The sequence below is a fragment of the Bos javanicus genome, chromosome 8 (assembly GCF_032452875.1).
Source record: "Bos javanicus breed banteng chromosome 8, ARS-OSU_banteng_1.0, whole genome shotgun sequence".
Taxonomy (NCBI): domain Eukaryota; kingdom Metazoa; phylum Chordata; class Mammalia; order Artiodactyla; family Bovidae; genus Bos; species Bos javanicus.
Genome location: NC_083875.1, coordinates 86,470,233 through 86,489,131, shown reverse-complemented (window position 1 = coordinate 86,489,131; position 18,899 = coordinate 86,470,233). Strand labels below are relative to the sequence as shown.

General features: G+C 40.0%; 1 protein-coding gene across 2 annotated transcripts in view; it reads right to left on the bottom strand.

Moving 5' to 3' along the window:
- SPTLC1 (serine palmitoyltransferase long chain base subunit 1) overlaps positions 1-18,899 on the bottom strand; it is a 66,127-nt gene that overhangs the window by 25,615 nt on the left and 21,613 nt on the right. For both annotated transcript variants that reach the window (XM_061426273.1, XM_061426274.1), the window contains exons 4-6: positions 18,510-18,603; positions 17,543-17,615; positions 8,503-8,635 (exon numbers count right to left, since the gene is read on the bottom strand). In XM_061426273.1, coding sequence (XP_061282257.1) covers positions 8,503-8,635; positions 17,543-17,615; positions 18,510-18,603 — 300 coding nt within the window. The remainder of the gene's footprint in view (positions 1-8,502; positions 8,636-17,542; positions 17,616-18,509; positions 18,604-18,899) is intronic.

Genomic DNA, 18,899 nt, shown 5'->3' with positions numbered 1-18,899 from the left:
TCTCAAGCGGGCCTCCCCTAAATGAATAGCTAGGGAAAGCTCTCCACATAGAAATAATAAATAAATAAAATAAAATAACTGTACATTCTGATGAAGGAAGAAAGAACAAAGTAAAAAGTATGAGCACACACAGTAGGCTTTTCTTCTCATGAGTTTTCTAAATTATTTTTGGATGGTTCAAGTAAAAATTATAACACTATCTCATGTGGTTCTCAAGGTGTTTACAAGAAATACTTAAAACAACTGTATTATAAAAAAAAAGATATGTGATTGTATTATATAAACAAGATAAATAAAAATGGAACTCCCAAAGACATTCAATTAACCCTGAGAAAGGCAGGAAAAAGAAAAAGGAAAACAAAAAACAAACAGAACAAGTTAAAAATGAAAAATAAAAATTGGTAGATCTAAGCTCTCAGATGGTTAGATAGCATTACCCATTCAATGGACATTAACCTGAGCAAACTCCATGAGATAGTGAAGGACAGGGAAACCAGGCATGCTGCAGTCCATGAGGCTGCAGAGTTGACACAACTCAGCAACCGAACAATAAGCTCTCATATACCAATGATTACATTAAATGTAAATGGCTTAAATATACAATTTAAAGACAGAGACTGGCACAGAGGATTAAACATACTGCCTAAAAGAAATTGCCTTCAGATGTAATGAGATAGGTAGGTAGTAAGGGAATACGTATGTATGTTATATACAATAATACAGGCAGTGAACATATTTATTACATACAATAAATCCACCACACAAAACTTTCAAAAGGGAAGCAGAGTGCCTGTGTTATTAACTGATAAAGACAACTCTGGAACAAAGAAAATTATCAGAGACAGAGAAAGTCATTCAGTTCAGTTCAGTTGCTTAGTCATGTCTGACTCCTGCAACCCCATGGACTATAGCACACCAGGCCTCCCTGTCCATCACCAACTCCCAGAGTTCACTCAGACTCATGTCCATTGAATCAGTGATGCCATCCAACCATCTCATCCTCTGTCGTCTCCTTCTCCTCCTGCCCTCAATCTTTCCCAGCATCAGGGTCTTTTCTAATGAGTCAGTTCTTCGCATGAGGTGGCCAAAGTATTGGAGTTTCAGCTTCAGCATCAGTCCTTCCAATGAACATTCAGGACTGATTTCCTTTAGAATGGACTGGTTGGATCTCCTTGCAGTCCAAGGGATACTCAGGAGTCTTCTCCAACAGCACAGTTCAAAAGCATTAATTCTTTGGTGCTCAGCTTTTTTTATAGTCCAACTCTCACATCCATACATGACTACCGGAAAAACCATAGCTTTGACTAGACGGACCTCTGTTGGCAAAGAAATGTCTTTGCTTTTTAATATGCTGTCTAGGTTAGTCATAACTTTTCTTCCAAGGAGCAAGCATCTTTTAATTTCATGGCTGCAGTCACCATCTGCAGTGAAATTTTGGAGCCCCAAAAAAGTCTTTCACTGTTTCCACTGTCTCCCCAACTATTTGCCATGAAGGGATGGGAACTGGCTACCATGATCTTAGTTTTCTGAATACTGAGTTTTAAGCCAACTTTTTCACTCTCCTCTTTCACTTTCATCAAGAGGCTCTTTAGTTCTTCTTTTCCTTCTGCCATAAGGGTTGTATTATCTGCATATCTGAGGTTATTGATATTTCTCCTGGCAATCTTGAACCCAGCTTGTGTTTCATCCAGCCCAGCATTTCTCATGATGTCCTCTGCATATAAGTTAAATAAGCAGGGTGACAATACACAGCCTTGATGTTCTCCTTTTCCTATCTGGAACCAGTCTGTTGTTCCATGTCCAGTTCTAACTTACTGTTGAGCCATTATATAATAATAAAAAGTATTAATAAGTCAAGAAAACTTATCCTAAACATGTACCAAGTAACAGAGCTTACAAAAGGTAAGAAACAAAAAGTGATAAAAATGAAAGAAGAAATAGACAAACAACAACAGTTTGATAGACCTGTAGCACTAGTAGTTTGACAGAACTACCAAACAGAAAATCAGCAAGGATACAGAAGAACTCAATAACACCAATCAGGAAGATTTAATTGTCATTTACAGAATACTCCATTCAGCAGAATATTGTTTTCCTATTTAATGACAGGGCTTCCCTGGTGACTCAGATGGTAAAGAATCCACCTGCCAGGTGGGAGACCTGGGTTCAATCCCTGGGTTGGAACGATCCCCTGGAGGAAGGCACGGCAACCACTCCAGTATTCTTATGTGGAGAATCCACATGGACAGAGGAGACTGGCAGGCTATAGTCCACAGGGTCACAAAGAGTCAGACACGACTGAGCAACTAAGCATAGCACAGCACATTTAATGATAATGGAGAAAAATAATTTTCCTCAAAAGGTAAATAAAATTTCATGGAAATTACTCTTTGTTTCACTAAAACTATGATATATAGAAATATATCTTAGGAAGTTGACATGTAAAACTACCTCTCTCTCTGAGTGGATTGTAAGATAGAAGTGGCAAATAAATCTTTTGTGTGGTTTCTTTTGGTTTTAATTTGTGTATCACTGACTTTCAACAAATAATGATCAGTACAACATTTGATCACTGAATACTATCATATGAAAAACCGAAATGCGTAAGGAAGGAAATTAATCACATGTCCTGTCACGAAGTGACGCGTTCTCACTGTTGTCCTCATACGGGATTTTCTCTGTATTTGCCAAAACATTCTTTTTTAAAGTGACTATGGAACATATTCAAATACTTATATCTTTCCTTTTCTCCTTTGCTTTTCACTTCTCTTCTTTTCACAGCTATTTGTAAGGCCTCCCCAGACAGCCATTTTGCTTTTTTGCATTTCTTTTCCATGGGGATGGTCTTGTTCCCTGTCTCTTGTACAATGTCACAAGAAGAGATAAGAAAGCCTTCCTCAGTGATCAAAGCAAAGAAATAGAGGAAAACAACAGAAAGGGAAAGACTAGAGATCTCTTCAAGAAAATTAGAGATACCAAGGGAACATTTCATGCAAAGATAAAGGACAGAAATGGTATGGACCTAACAGAAGCAGAAGATATTAAGAAGAGGTGGCAGGAATACATAGAAGAACTGTACAAAAAAGATCTTCACGACCCAGACAATCACGATGGTGTGATCACTCACCTAGAGCCAGACATCCTGGAATGTGAAGTCAAGCAGGCCTTAGAAAGCATCACTATGAACAAAGCTAGTGGAGGTGATGGAATTCCAGTTGAGCTATTTCAAATCCTGAAAGATGATGAAAGTGCTGCACTCGATATGACAGCAAATTTGGAAAACTCAGCAGTGGCCACAGGACTGGAAAAGGTCAGTTTTCATTCCAATCCCAAAGAAAGGCAATGCCAAAGAATGCTCAAACTACCACACAATTGCACTCATCTCACACGCCAGTAAAGTAATGCTCAAAATTCTCCAAACTAGGCTTCAGCAATACGTGAACCGTGAACTTCTAGATGTTCAAGCTGGTTTTAGAAAAGGCAGAGGAACCAGAGATCAAACTGCCAACATCCACTGGATCATGGAAAAAGCAAGAGAGTTCCAGAAAAACATCTATTTCTGCTTTATTGACTATGCCAAAGCCTTTGACTGTGTAGATCACAATAAACTGTGGAAAATTCTGAAAGAGATGGCAATACCAGACCACCTGACCTGCCTCTTGAAAACCTGTATGCAGGTCAGGAAGCAACAGTCAGAACTGGACATGGAACAACAGACTAGTTCCAAATAGGAAAAGGAGTATGTCAAGGCTGTATATTGTCACCCTGCTTATTTAACTTGTATGCAGAGTACATCATGAGAAATGCTGGGCTGGAAGAAGCACAGCTGGAATCCAGATTACTGGGAGAAATATCAATAACCTCAGATATGCAGATGATACCACCCTTATGGCAGAAACATCTGGTCCCATCACTTCATGGGAAACAAATGGGGAAACAGTGGAAACAGTGTCAGACTTTATTTTGGGGGGCTCCACAATCACTGCAGATGGTGACTGCAGCCATGAAACTAAAAGACGCTTACTCCTTGGAAGGAAAGTTATAACCAACCTAGAGAGGATATTCAAAAGCAGAGAGACATTACTTTGCCAACAAAGGTCCATCTAGTCAAGGCTATGGTTTTTCCAGTGGTCATGTATGGATGTGAGAGTTGGACTGTCAAGAAAGCTGAGTGCTGAAGAATTGAACTGTGGTGCTGGAGAAGACTCTTGAGAGTTCCTTGGACTGCAAGGAGATCCAACCAGTCCATTCTGAAGGAGATCAGTCCTGGGTGTTCTTTGGAAGGACTGATGCTAAAGCTGAAACTCCAATACTTTGGCCATCTCATTCGAAAAGTTGACTCACTGGAAAAGACTCTGATGCTGGGAGGGATTGGGGGCAGGAGGAGAGGAGGGTGACAGAGGATGAGACAGCTGGATGGCATCACAGACTCAATGGACGCGAGTTTGGGTGAACTCCGGGAGTTGGTGATGGACAGGGAGGCCTGGCGTGCTGCAATTCATGGGGTCGCAAAGAGTCGGACACAACTGAGTGACTGAACTGAACTGAACTCATGGAATATATTCCAAGAAAGACCATATCACAGGCCACAAAACTAACACATTTACATTTTCCAAAGGTTTGGAAACTAAACAACACACTTCTGCATAACCTATGGGTCAAAGAGAGTATTAAGGAAAATAAAATCCAAGGAACTACATGAAAATGAAAATAAACACATCAAATTCATGGAACACAACTATAGCATGATTAGGTAAATTCATAACACTAACACATTAGAAAAAAAGAAAAGCCTCAAATTAGTAATTGAAGCTCCCACTTCAAGAACCTAGAATAAGATAAACTGAAAATGAGGAGACAAGAAATACACCAGAAATTAGCAGAAATGAAAACAAAAATACACTGTACAAAAAAATTCTATGAAACAGAGTTGATTTTTTTTTTTAAAGATCAATAGAATTGACAAATCTCTAGCAAAAATGACAAAAAAGAGAATAGACAAAAATTACCAGTCAGGAAGGAAATGGGCTTCCAGACATTTGTACTTTGGCCACCTCATGCGAAGAGCTGACCCACTGGAAAAGACTCTGATGCTGGGAGGGATTGGGGGCAGGAGGAGAAGGGACGACAGAGGATGAGATGGCTGGATGGCATCACTGACTCGATTGAGTCTGAGTGAACTCCAGGAGTTGGTGATGGACAGGGAGGCCTGGCGTGTTGCGATTCATAGGGTCGCAAAGAGTCGGACACGACTGAGCAACTGAACTGAAGTGAAATGTATACCACATTAGAAGGATAAGAAAGGAATACCACAAAGTATGCTATACATATAAATTTGATGATTCAGAAGAAATGGACCAATTCCTTGAAAAACACTAGCTACTACATCTCAATTTTTTTTTTTTTTTTTAAAACCTGACCAGGTGGGGTTGGGCGGGTACCTCTTCGAAAGGCTCAACCTCAAACACAACTGGGTTTCCCAGGTGGCTCAGTGGTAAAGAATCAGCCTGCAATGCAAGAGATAAGGGTTCCATTTCTGGGTGGAGAAGATCCCCTGGAGAAGGAAATGACAACCACTCTAGTCTTCTTGCCTGGAGAATGCCATGGCCAGATGGCCCAGGCAGGCTATGATCTATGGGCTTGCAAAAGAGTCAGACACGGCTTAGTGACTAAACAACAAGCACAAGTAGAGGCAGAAGCCCAGTGGCCTTTGAGGAGCCCCTGTGGTGTCAGAGCTTCTCCCCGAAGCTCTACATCTCAATATTTAAATAGCCTTATAAGTACTAAGGAAATCAAATTCATAGTTAAAATACTTCTAAAACAAAACAAAACAAAAAAACTCCAGGCTCAACTGTTTTTACTGGAGAATTCTAACACATGTTTATAGAATTTCTCCAGAAAATACTAGAAGAGGAGAGAACACTTTCAAATTGACTTCAGAAAGTATTCTGATGCCAAGACTACTGCTGCTGCTGCTAAGTCGCTTCAGTTGTGTCCGACTCTGTGCAACCCCATAGACAGCAGCCTACCAGGTTCCTCCGTCCCTGGGATTCTCCAGGAGAATACTGGAGTGGGTTGCCATTTCCTTCTCCAATGCATGCATGCATGCTAAGTCGCTTCAGTTGTGTCTGACTCTGTGCAACCCCACAAACAGCAGCCCACCAGGTTCCTCTGTTCACAGGATTCTCCAGGCAAGAATACTGGAGTGGGTTGCCGTTTCCTTCTCCTATGCTAAGACTAACAAAATCTAAAAACAGTTAAGTATGGCTAGTTATCAGGAAATATAAACTAAAACCACAATGAGATATCTTTATACACCTACAGAATGACTAAAACGAAAAATAGTGACAACACCAAATGCTGCTGAAGATGTTGGAGAAACTACATCACTTATATACTGTTAACAGAAATGTGAAATAATATAGCTACTCTGGAAAAGTTTGGCAGTTTCTTGAAAAATGAAATGTGTAACACTGCATGACCAGCAACTGCACTCTTTGGTCTATATTCCAAAGAAATAAAATTTAAGCTCACAGAAAAACCTATACATGAATATTTATTGCATCTTTACTTGTAATATTCCTAAACTAAAAACAACTCTGATGTCCTTAAGAGGTGAATAGTTCAACAAACTTTGGTGTATCCGTACTATGGAATGTGGCTCAGCAATCAAAAGGAACAAACTCCTGTTTTATACAACAACTCTAAAGAATCTCTGGAGAATTCATTCAAAATGAAAAAAGGCAATCCTCAAATATTACCTACTACATGATTACATATGTACAGCAATCTTGAAATGATGAAATTACCGAAACGGGAGAAGAAAGCAGTGGCTGCTGCTGCTGCTGCCGCCAAGTCGCTTCAGTCGTGTCTGACTCTGTGTGACCCCATAGACGGCAGCCCACTAGGCTTCCCCGTCCCTGGGATTCTCCAGGCAAGAACACTGGAGTGGGTTGCCATTTCCTTCTCCAATGCATGAAAGTGAAAAGTGAAAGTGAAGTCGCTCAGTCATGTCCAACTCTATCGACCCCATGGACTGCAGCCCACCAGGCTCCTCCGTCCATGGGATTTTCTAGGCAAAAGTACTGGAGTGGGGTGCCATTGCCCTCAGGGGTTAAAGAGAAAACAGGACAGAAGGGACATGGGTGTGACAAAACCAGGGATTATCTTGACTTTATCAGTGTCTACATTCCAGTTTGAAACTGTATTAGAGTTTTGCAAGAGGTGACTTTTGGGGAAGACTAGGTAAGGGGTCCAGAAAATCTCTGCATTTCTTACAGGTGTACGTAAAGCCACAATTATCTCAACATAAAGCATTTCATTAGTAAAGGGTACATAAAGTAACAGAAAGATAAAGTAACAAGGAAAGATTTAAGTATATGAACAACCATTGCTCTGAGATCTGTAGACAAAGCATTATCACAGTTTACTACAAAAGAAAGAAAATGAAACCTCAGGCATATTGCCTATGCCTAATGAATTTATCAAAAACAATTCATTAAATCATTTGCTAAATACCATTTTTACCTCCAGTGTGCCTACCTTCAAATAGACTTCAGGTGGAATATTTAAAATTATGTACAAGGAAATAATTAAGTTTTCTAATGATGTACTAGAAATTTAAGTTCTAAGACACCAAGCATAAGACTTGAAAGTGAATTTAGACTAGGTTTCCCAGCAACTAAACCAAAAGGACAATATAGTATTTATTATCTGACAAAGGAAGCATACAAGTTCAACTGTTAACTGTAAGCCTTTTCTGGACTTTAAACTCAAAAAGGAATTTATGGGGTGGTACTTGTACAAAGCAATACTGGATGACACTGTAGTTGTAACTATGCTTTATTAAAAATCTAGTCCCTAGTTGGGGACTTTCTTAACTTTCCAGAAGCAAACATACATGGGCACTGGATGTGTGGTACTGCTGTTTACCATAGAAGGGAGGAGCAGAGTGAGGGCTGGCAGAGCCCAGGCAGCAGGTTACAGGCAGCATCAAAAGTACCTGCCGATAGCCCAAGCCTCTGTTATCTTCTGCGCAGATTATTAAATAACTTTTAATTTTAGGTCTCAGACTGACTTTTGCTTCCTCTTTAACACTGTAGCCAGAATTTGGTTTTGTCACACTTCACTTAATAGCTTCCATTGTTCATAAAAATAGAGACACAAGTCCTTATTATGAGTTCCCAACTCATGACTTCAGTATTCTAAACAACCCATGGGGCAAGATCAGCAGAGACCAGGAGTTGCAGCGTGGGTGCTGCGAAGTGGAGTGACTTCAGCAGGGAGTGTGAGTGGGTTATGATCACAGACTCACAAGGATACCATGCTGTCAGGAGCTGCATAGGGAAGGCAGAGGGCTGGCCCCTTCCTGCAGAAGTTTGACCTTCTCAATGTTAAAAAAAATATCAATATTTTAAGTAGATGATCTCTAACAGAGACATTTTCTAGGAAGGCCAATATTATTTCCAAAGGAATTTTGAAATGAAGGTAAAGGTAACTTACACAAACACAATGTCCCCTCTCTTAGAGTAAGCAGGAATAGCACTGGCTATGGTGGCAAATCCATATGAGTATATTATGGCTTCTTCTGTCTTCATAAATTTTGCCAGGCGGTCTTCTAAATCCAAGTGCACATCTAGTTCAAGAGTAAAAGGTTAAATGGTTAAAAGGTCTTTTAATTCTTTTTCTTTGACTAAAGAAGAAAGAAAATAACATAGGCAGTTTAGTTATTAGTAGTCACCTTGTGGTCAAATGTAATTGTTTTTAGTTACAAGTTATACAGTATCTACTAAGATAATTCCAGGCCCAAACTATGTCTATACTGTGTGAACTGAGTCAGCTACTCATCTGTCCGTAAACACGTAACTGAGATGGCTCTGACTCGGTTTTGCTTTCGTATTACTCTAGCAGTAAGAATTCAAGGCCCTGTCACTTTGCCCACTTTAACTTCTCTCAATCAACAGTGCTGAGGTGTTATCAACGTATGTTAATTTATTAATGCCTTTTTGCATTTTAGCAGAAGTGACCAAACCAGGCATTAAGACAACTGTCAAGCAGTTTTTAAAAGGAAAAGAAATACAAAAGCAAAGTGGTTAAAAAGAACTCCACACACTCTGCATTGAGAGGGAGCCTTTCTCAACTATGGTGGTCACTCCGCTGACAGTTTGTGTCAGCATTTATTGGTGGCACCTGCCATTATACTGTAGGACTGAGCTTCTGTCTGAATTTTCTAAGAGTACTGGTGAATCCAAATGTAGAATACAAAGAGAAATATGGCCCTTTTATGGAAGCAGCTTAGGAAGAATGTTGATATAATTATAGGGATAAACTGTAATTATTAAACTGTTTTTTTTCTTCTCTCTTACATCATGGTTCCATATAGCCTTTCACCTTCCTAGACCCTCAGATGAAAAGACCAGCGATATCCGGAATAAACAGTATACTGACTGGCTTTGAACTGGAAAACTTTAAGGCGTCTTGAAGCATTACCCAAGAGCAGAAAAATTTTTTTAACTTCCTTTGGCTCTTTTAACTACAGCAGGACCCAAGCCTGGAGAACCAGATCAGCGTTTTACCCATGCCCTGTGCAAGGAGAACTCAGAAGCTGATACAGGGAAGACGCAGCCAGGCCCCTCTAGCCTTGCAGTTTCAAGAGAAAGAGGACGAGCTCAGAGCAGTAAAGGCAGACTTTCAGACAGAGCCGGGGTATGTCCACTGAGAGGAACTCAGAAGCGCAGGCAGTGGCAGAGGACCTAGATGTTCTCCACTAAGGGCTGAAGAAGGCTGATGGCCCAGCAGAACCCTCCCTTCAGCCTACATGTCGAGGACCTGTAGGTGGGAGCATCGCACTAAGAGGCCCCTTCAGCATCAGCCTTCCCTGCGGTATGCCCCTCCCCACCAGAGCATTCCTGCTGAGAAAGGGGAGAAGGAAAAGACCTGAAGGACTGAGATATACAAAAGAAACAACCCAGCCCACGGTAAGGGACAGGGACCTAGTTAATTATAAAGCTTCCATCACCTTCCAGGGAGGGGTAAGTTCAGCAATAGGAATAAACCACTTTTTAGAACATTTGACTAAAGTGTCTAAACTCTGTAAACCCACTTACTGATATATCAGAGGCAAGCTAATCTTATTGCGATGCCTTTTAATTAATGAGACAAAATTGAGAATTATAAAAGATACAACTTCACAAAGGACTACATTTTAAAAAGGAGATGAGGGCTGTCTAACAATCTCAGTTAATTCAACTATAAATTAAACATTTAGTAAATATCACATAAAGATACTGTGATAAGCACTGGGTCAGGGAGAAATACAGGGCTCCTGCCACCTGACAAAGTGAGACAGCTAAGAGAGGCATCTGGCAGTTTTCAATGGAGAACTCTGAGCCTACAAGGGAGACAAAAGACTAAGCTGTGCCTTTGGTCTCCTGGTCTGAAGGATCTGGGTCCCTTCTACACTCAGAACTGCAACACCTCCGTAGTGACTTCTGACTAAAGGCAGAGGTCCCTCAATCATGAACTGAAGGCTGCAGGGGTGGGAGCCAGTCATTGATCGAGAAATGAGACAGCACAGAGGGTCCAAACTAAATCCCAATTTGATGGCAAGAGAGGCATGGTGAGGAATTAGAAAATTTAGCAGCAATATCCGAAAAATAAAATAAATCAAAGTCTACTTCACAGACTTCTTAAAGAATGATACAGAATTGTGAAAATGAACTATTTACCCCATTCTAATCAAGCAATGATTTAAAAAAAATCTAGGCATGCTTCTGCCCATTTATAAGTTTAAAAGTATACCAATATAGCCTGAAAGTGAAAGTCACTCAGTATAGTGTGCGACTCTCTGCAACCCCATGGACTATACACAGTCCATGGAACTCTCCAGGCCAGAATACTGGAGTGGGTAGCCTTTCCCTTCTCCAGGAGATCTTTCCAACCCACAGATAGAACCCAGGTCTCCTGCACTGCGGCAGATTCTTTACCAGCTGAGCCACAGGGGAAGCCCAAGAATACTGGAGTGGGTAGCCTATCCCTTCTCCAGCAGATCTTTCTGACGCATGAATCGAACCGGGGTCTCCTGCATTGCAGGTGGATTCTTTAGCAACTGAGCTATCAGGGAAGCACTCCCATATAGCCTATTACATAAAAAATACATGAAATATCATTTGATTTCCATTACCAGTCAAATAGTTATTTTTATAAACTGATACTTTAATTAGATCAATATTAAATAAACATGAGATTTCACAATAACAAGGTCTAGAAAGATGCATCCTGGTTGATCGAAATAGTACCAAAGGAGTGCTTAGCTTTTCAAGCATCAAACCTGTGATAGCAACACCACCAAGACTACAGACTTGATTTTGCTCCTCCCTGCCCACCATTCTATAAGGTATGTTGCCAGGGAAAGGTTTCAGGCAAAAATCTGACAAGAACAAGGAAAGCAGAAAAGCACCAGACATCCAGCTTCCTCCAGGCGGCTGAGCACGAGCATGTCTCAGGTGTGCCTTCCTTTTCCTCTGTTAGTGTCCTCTGAGCACCTTCCCTACACGAAGACCCCCACCTCTCCGCTGCCTCTCATTTCTGATCAGATGAGAGAGCAGGTCCCATGTAGGAGGCCTCCTTCAAATTACCATGCTACCTCTAAATCGGGAATTATCTATGGCAAGTCTCAACAATTTAGCTAGCAGAAGTACTACCCAAGTCACAGTGAAATGCTTTCATTCATTATCTCCATTTCAAAAAGAAAAAACATGCTGTGCATACAAACTTTCTACCAACCACAAAAAGGGATTTAAAGTCATTCTGTAGATCTAAATGATTCTCATTGATTAGCAATAAAACAAATAAAAATAAATAAAACAAATACATCTTGGCTCTGCTTTAAGGGTTTACAGTTAGCAACTCAGTTGATAAAAAAATTATGTTAATACTCTCATCACACATACTCATAACCATTTTTATGTCATTACCATGAAGTGGTAAGAAGAATCTCTCTACAATAAGTCAGTGATTTACTGGTTCTTGTCTAGTCCCAGAAGCTTAAATAAGACAGGCCTTTTCTCCTAACTAAAAACACTGGGCTTTAGCTGATGTCAGCCTTGCAAAGCAGGTTTTGTGACAAGTGAACAAGGATAGCTGTATGACTTCTTTTTATGTATGATATTACACTGCAATGAAGAAATTCTCAACAAAAGGGCAGGGGAGGCAGCAAACAGAAAAAACTGCCAGGGCATGTTCTTTGACTCTGGATGTCTATCTTCTGTGTGCACGATCCCTTTCAACAATTAGATTCATAGATCTGCATGCGGCATTTTTAAATTCACTGCTAGGAAACAATATGGCAGGCAGGAGGCTATGGCAGGAGGTGACCAGAAGGCCTCCATGTCCTCTCTGCCCTTTCTGCTGCCCTTGCTGGCACTTGCTCCCTCACCAGAACGTAACAGATGGGAGGCAAGGCTAGGGCAGGATGCCCCACACCAAGCACAGAGCCTGGCCATGGTGGTCATCACAGGGGCTCAGATCTGGGCTCCCTCACTGCCAGCTGTGAACTCCAGACAGGCCTAAAACTGTTCTGTCCCTCTCAGGTCCTTCCTCTGTCAAATGGCAACAGGTGTACCTACCTGAAAGGATTGTTAGGAGAACCGCAAGAGTTAATGCTCATAAACACTCAGAATAATGCCTGGCATGGAAAAAGCAACATACTGTGTGTTTGTTCAACTAAATTAATATTTGTAGAATAAAAGAAAATGTTTTCTTCTTTTAAAAGGAAATATCAGATATGTTATCTTCTAATGAAGCTATCCAAATCCTGGATATCCAAATATAAGGGCTATCTTATATTAAAGCCACTCAGCTCAATTTCCTATTTATCAGAATAAAAGGAGGTATTATGGCCAAGTTCTAGTTTGTTGTTTAGAGGAAAAACCATAAAATTGCCAATTTTAAAACAGTTACAACCTACTATATTTTCTCTTTATATCTCCATATTTTTATGTTACATACTTTTTTTAAATACCTGAGACTTGGACAATTTTTCTTAAAAGTACAAATATCACATATGTACTCATTAAAATACAAAAACAGTGCTGAATGTTTTCCAGAATGCTTTTGCATGCAGTATTTTTTCGCAAACAGGATCTTACGTGATTCTTACCAAAATGTTCTAAGTTGCACAAAGATCATTCCCTGCCTACACTGAGAAAACTACAATCCCATGACTGGTAGAAGGAAGTGGCAAATCTAGGAATTTTATGACCAAATGCTTTTCCTACTAAAACATGCAGTCAAGATACTATACAAGAGAGAAAAAATATCTTTAAAATAAACAAATGAACAGTTCTTTACTCTTTTCTCCAAAACACAATTAAATGTCACTATCTCTCACCATGAAACCCTGCCAGTAACTGTCTTTTGATTCAGTTTAAGACCATAGAGCCAAGTATGTATTACATATGCAAGGCAGATCCCAGGCCTGAGGAATAAACAAATAAATGAGATCTGAATGCATTACAAACAAAATAAAAAGGTTCAACAAGAGCAATTATCAAAGGCACTGGGACTGCATTAGCCTTAGAGAAAAGGAAGGCTCCACAACTTGATAACACCATTTGACTGATTCTAAAATACACATTAAAACAGTAAGATGAGAAGGTGGAAAAACCTCTGGTTCACATGGTCCTTTACTATATAAGACAACTTGCTGGGCCTTTAGGAGGCAGGTAAACATTTAGCCTAAGAAACTAGAAGAATTTTAATTCAATTCTCAATTTTCTTTTTTCTGTGTTAATCACCTGCTGCTGCTAAGTCACTTCAGTCATGTCCGACTCTGTGCGACCCCAGAGACGGCAGCCCACCAGGCTACCCCATCCCTGGGATTCTCCAGGCAAGAACACTGGAGTGGGTTGCCATTTCCTTCTCCAATGCATGAAAATGAAAAGTGAAAGTGAAGTCGATCAGTTGTGTCTGACTCTTAGCGACCCCATGGACTGCAGCCTACCAGGCTCCTCCGTCCATGGGATTTTCCAGGCAAGAGTACTGGAGTGGGGTGCCATTGCCTTCTCCGGTTAATCATCTAGTATCACCTAATTTTACTATCAAACAATAAGTGGAAAATGTTTTAATAAGGACATTTACTTTTCCAATAAGTGATTTTCATTCATTACTTGAAATGTTGAGAAAAGAGCTAAAACAGGCAACATTTTCTTCACTGAAAATAGATGCCTGAATGATCCTTTCAGGAAAAAGACAAAATTAAAAGCAACCTTTCGCTGGGCCAGGGAAAGAGACCCTAGTCTCACAAACGCACAAGCTACTAAAATGAAAGGAAAGGGGTCTTTCACTTCTGCTTTAATGCTCAGTGCAAAGGGTTAATGTACCATAAATATTTTGAATAATTTAACTGTAGAAGGTATTTTAGAGATTTAAAATATAGCCTTAGTAGATCTCAGCTAGCTTCCCTAAGCTTACCTACACTGAAATTTCAAGGTAATGTAATACAACTACAATAATTTAAGTGATCGGTTCCAGAATAAGGAAAAATATAGAAAATATCGTATTGAAAAAATAAATAAATAAAAATATATGCAATATACATATAAAGAAAGGAAAAAAGATGACAAGCAAGCATAGATAACTGCTGAAAAGGAACAAAGCAAGTTAATAGGAAGGACGATATACTCAGAAAACACACCAGGCAGGTTTGGTGTCTTATTACAAAACCATCACAGTGCAAATTAATCTTCAATCTTTATCCAGATACCACAGTCTGTTTGAACCCTGAACTACAATAGGATAAGAATGATACGTGTGAGTGGGCGTGTGCTGTCATTTAGTCGTGTCCAGCTCTTTGAGACCCCATGGACTGTAGCCCACCAGGCTCCTCTGTCCATGAGATTTTCCAGGCAAGAATACAGGAACGGGTGCCATTTCCTACTCCGTGGGATCTTCCTGACCCGGGAGCCCACGTCTCTCGCACTTCCTGCACTGGCAGGCAGATTCTTTACCTCTGTGCCTGCCACCTGGGAAGCCCGGAGAAAGACACAGTGACAAATAAAGCTGTTCACAAAAGAGCTGATAACACAACCATGTGTTTATTACATTCAGACATATGAGAGACTAAATTTAAAATAAACTCGAACAGCATACTACATATATATGGTATGCTATCATTTTTGTAAAACTGGGGTGAAAAAGTATGAAATGGTTTGCATACACTGAAAAAAAGTCTCTGGAAGAATTAACAAGAAACTACTGACAGTAGCTGTCTTTTCTGGGAGGCAGAATGACAGTGGGTAGAGACTTCACTATCTTTTTAAACCTTTTTGAGATTTATATCATGGACTGAATTATTCAATCAAGAAAATTAATTTAGGGTTTTATGAAAAGTGAAATAAGTCAGACAGAGAAAGACAAACACCGTATGATCTCACTTATATGTGGACTCGAAGAAACAAAACAAACAAACCACAATGAAAACAGATTCATAGATAGAAGAAATATGTGGCTGCCAAAGGGAAAGGGGATGATGAGTGGGGATAATTAGGTACAGGGGGTTAAGAGGTACAAACGTCCTGTTATAAAATAAATAAGCAATGGGGATATAATATACACCCTAGGGTATATGGCCAATAATATTGTAGTAACTTTAGGGAAAGATGGTTGCTAGACTTGTCATGGTGATCATTTCATAATGTATGCAAATGTCAAATCACTATACACTTGAAACTAACAATATTTTTTGTCAACTACATTGCAATTTAAAAATTAATCTAAAAATCATTAAACACCCCCCCACACACAAATCTGGAAGCACACAGCATCCTATTACGCATATTTCAGGTGATTCAAATGAAAAATTGACTGGGCGATTACAACAACATATTTCCACAGTTCTGGGAAAACTGGTCTTAAAGATTCGAAACTTTTTTTTCACTAAATTTTACAATAAATCTCTTATTGGTCTTCTCAGATAACTCTCGAGCAAGAGTCAAGGCCACATGGGCAAATAAAATCTGCTAGAAAGACAGAGTTTTAAGAAAGCAAATTCTTTACCCCAGCAAGCAGATCATGGAAAGAAAGGCTTGTTGATCAGATTACAACAAATAAACCTGTAAAAACAAAAAGTGCCTTTTCTAGTTTTCTAATTCTTATCAAGGAAATAATACCCTACCAATAAAAAGCAGGCAAACAACTCATGTTTGCATTAGGCTAGAAGAAAGAGGGAGGTTTTGATCTAAGCTCTTTATAAAGTCTTTGATCTTCCCATTACGACTGCAAATCAAGAAACTTGTTTTCTAGTTTTAGGGTTGAAATTAATTAGCAGTGTGACCATGAGGAAGTCACTTAACCTCTCTGAGCTTTCTAGTTCTCTTCTGAATAGCTGGGATGCAGGAATACAAGATTTTAAAGATCCTGTCCAGCTGCAGGATTCTTGGACACTAACTCCCATCATCTGTTTCTAATACAAATAATTCAACCACTAAACTAGCTAAAGGATAAAGAAAGGTGCTCCCTTAAATAAAAACATCTTAACTGCAGAAGTGAAAAAAAAAGCACAGACCAAGAAATGAAAATGAGCAGAGAAGACTTTAAAAGAGACTTCCTTCCCTGACCTCTTTCCCCAGCCTCTGACATTTCGTAAACCAGAATGTTGTTTCCAGTAGTATACTCACTTGAACAATTATATAACAACATTTCTGAAATTTTCAGAAGCAAAGAACAATATACATTTAACAAAAACCATCATAAAATTCCAAGGTCTTCTTTGATGACTCTGATTTAGGGAGTTTACTGTGTTTGAAATCATACTCATCCTAACAGGTAGTTAATCCATCCCCAGGTCATCCACACATAAGGAAATCAATGATCCTTCATCTTCATTCCAGAAAGAAAAGGGCTATACAGTTGATCACTGCCCCCCGTACCTCCAATCTGTTCTCACCTTGCTCCTGGCATGTGGTTGTCCAGCTAGGGCAACTTCCCAGTCCCTCTGCTGGAGGCATGATCCAAGTTATGTTTTCACCAATGGAATGTGGGCAGAATGATGAGCAATACCACCTGCCCACCCAAACGGGTACAGCAGCCCTGCACTCCTGCTCCCCTATACTCATCATTTGGCTACAGCCATGCAGACCAGGAAGGTGCCCCTATTAGGCCAACAGCAACAATACAGGGAAGATTTGGCTTCCTGCACAACTATGAAGAGCAGAGCCATTCAAACCAGATGCTTCCCATCACAAATGTCACGCACGGCAGACAGTCTCCTCACACCATTGTCTCTTGGGGCAAATGCAACAAGAGCTCAGTCTTCATCCTACTGAGACAGTGCGCCTTAGGTACCCATGGCCCTTCAACACAAGGGACAGTCAGCTTAAGATCAGCATGTCTCCCACCAATGGTCTCAAACACAAAATCTTCTGGAAAGTTCATTTGCTTATTACCACAACTAATAAAGGATACCTTTTCCAAGAAGTTATGAAATCAGATTGGATCTTAATTGTTGGAAGCAGCAGTCTAAAAAATATGACAGAAAACATACCAAATGTGCCATAAAATCCTCTAGGTCCACAAGTTCCCACACCATACTTCTTTAGAGATGCCAAAGCTGCTGCCTTTGTGGAAAAAAAATATATATTGTAATAATTTATCCTTAAGAACTCAAAAATGAAATTTCCTGTTTTTTCACCCACATAGCTCACATACCTCTCTAGTTGCCTGGCTTTTCCTCCTTTATAAGAACTAAGACAATTCTGACAGGATATAAAGAAAGGAGGGATGGAAAGATTTAGGCATATGACTAAGAACATGGAAAAGTTATATTAGCTTGACCATTAAAACCTGGTTGTTAGTCACTCAGTCGTGTCCAACTCTTTGCGACCCCATGGACTGTAGCCTACCAGGCTCCTCTGTCCACAGGATTTTCCAGGCAACCGTACTGGAGTGGGTTGCCATTTCCTTTTCCAGGGGATCTTCCTGACCCAGAGATCGAAATCAGGTCTCCTGCACTGTAGGCAGACACTTTACCGTCTGACAACCTGGTTAACTCAATGCATTCGCACTTTTTGGCATTTTGTGCATAAGTTTTACCTCAAAGTTCATGGACATGAACTTGTACAAACTTTGGGAGATGGTGAGGGGCAGGGAGGCCTGGCGTGCTACAGTCCAAAGGGTTGCAAAGAGTTGGACATAACTGGGCGACTGAACAACTTTCCTCAAAAAATATTTACTGGCTCACAATCCCAAAAGAAGATGAAGCAATTTCCTGGACACATCTCCAACTATTACCGGGTTTGGTTCATATAGTTCTCTGGCTGTCACCTAACACTAAACCACATTAGGACACTCCTGCCTTCCCTTGTTGAAAACTAGGTTACAGCTCTGTCAAGAAAGAATGATGATAAACATTTACAAAGCCCTTTCAGATATTCTGCATTTGTCTCTTATTTTATGCCCAGTTGCTCAAGTCAGTCATGTTATCTGTCCACTTCAGCATATGTGCTACCTACCTTGAGCCTAGGGTTATCCAACAATCCAAGAAAATTGAATGAAGCAAAGTTTATACATTCTTTTCCATTCACCACGATGTTATGGCTTGGAGGGCTGGGGAAAGAGACAAGAGTGGTATACTTCAGTCATTTGTGTTGCAGGACACACATTATTATACTGTCTCGGAGAGGGAAGGGGACAGGACACACAAGTGTGTCATTCTACTCTATTCGCATACTCCTATCTCTCTTTTTATTCTTAAAAAGTAAAATTAGAAAATGGTATATTAAAAATCAGATACTTGGTAATTAACTCTACTCTTAATAGGCCCCTCTATACTACTTAAATTAAAAAAAGGTGAGCTAGAATTTCAAGATTTTGGATAGATAAATGGCAAACCTTTGCTTGGT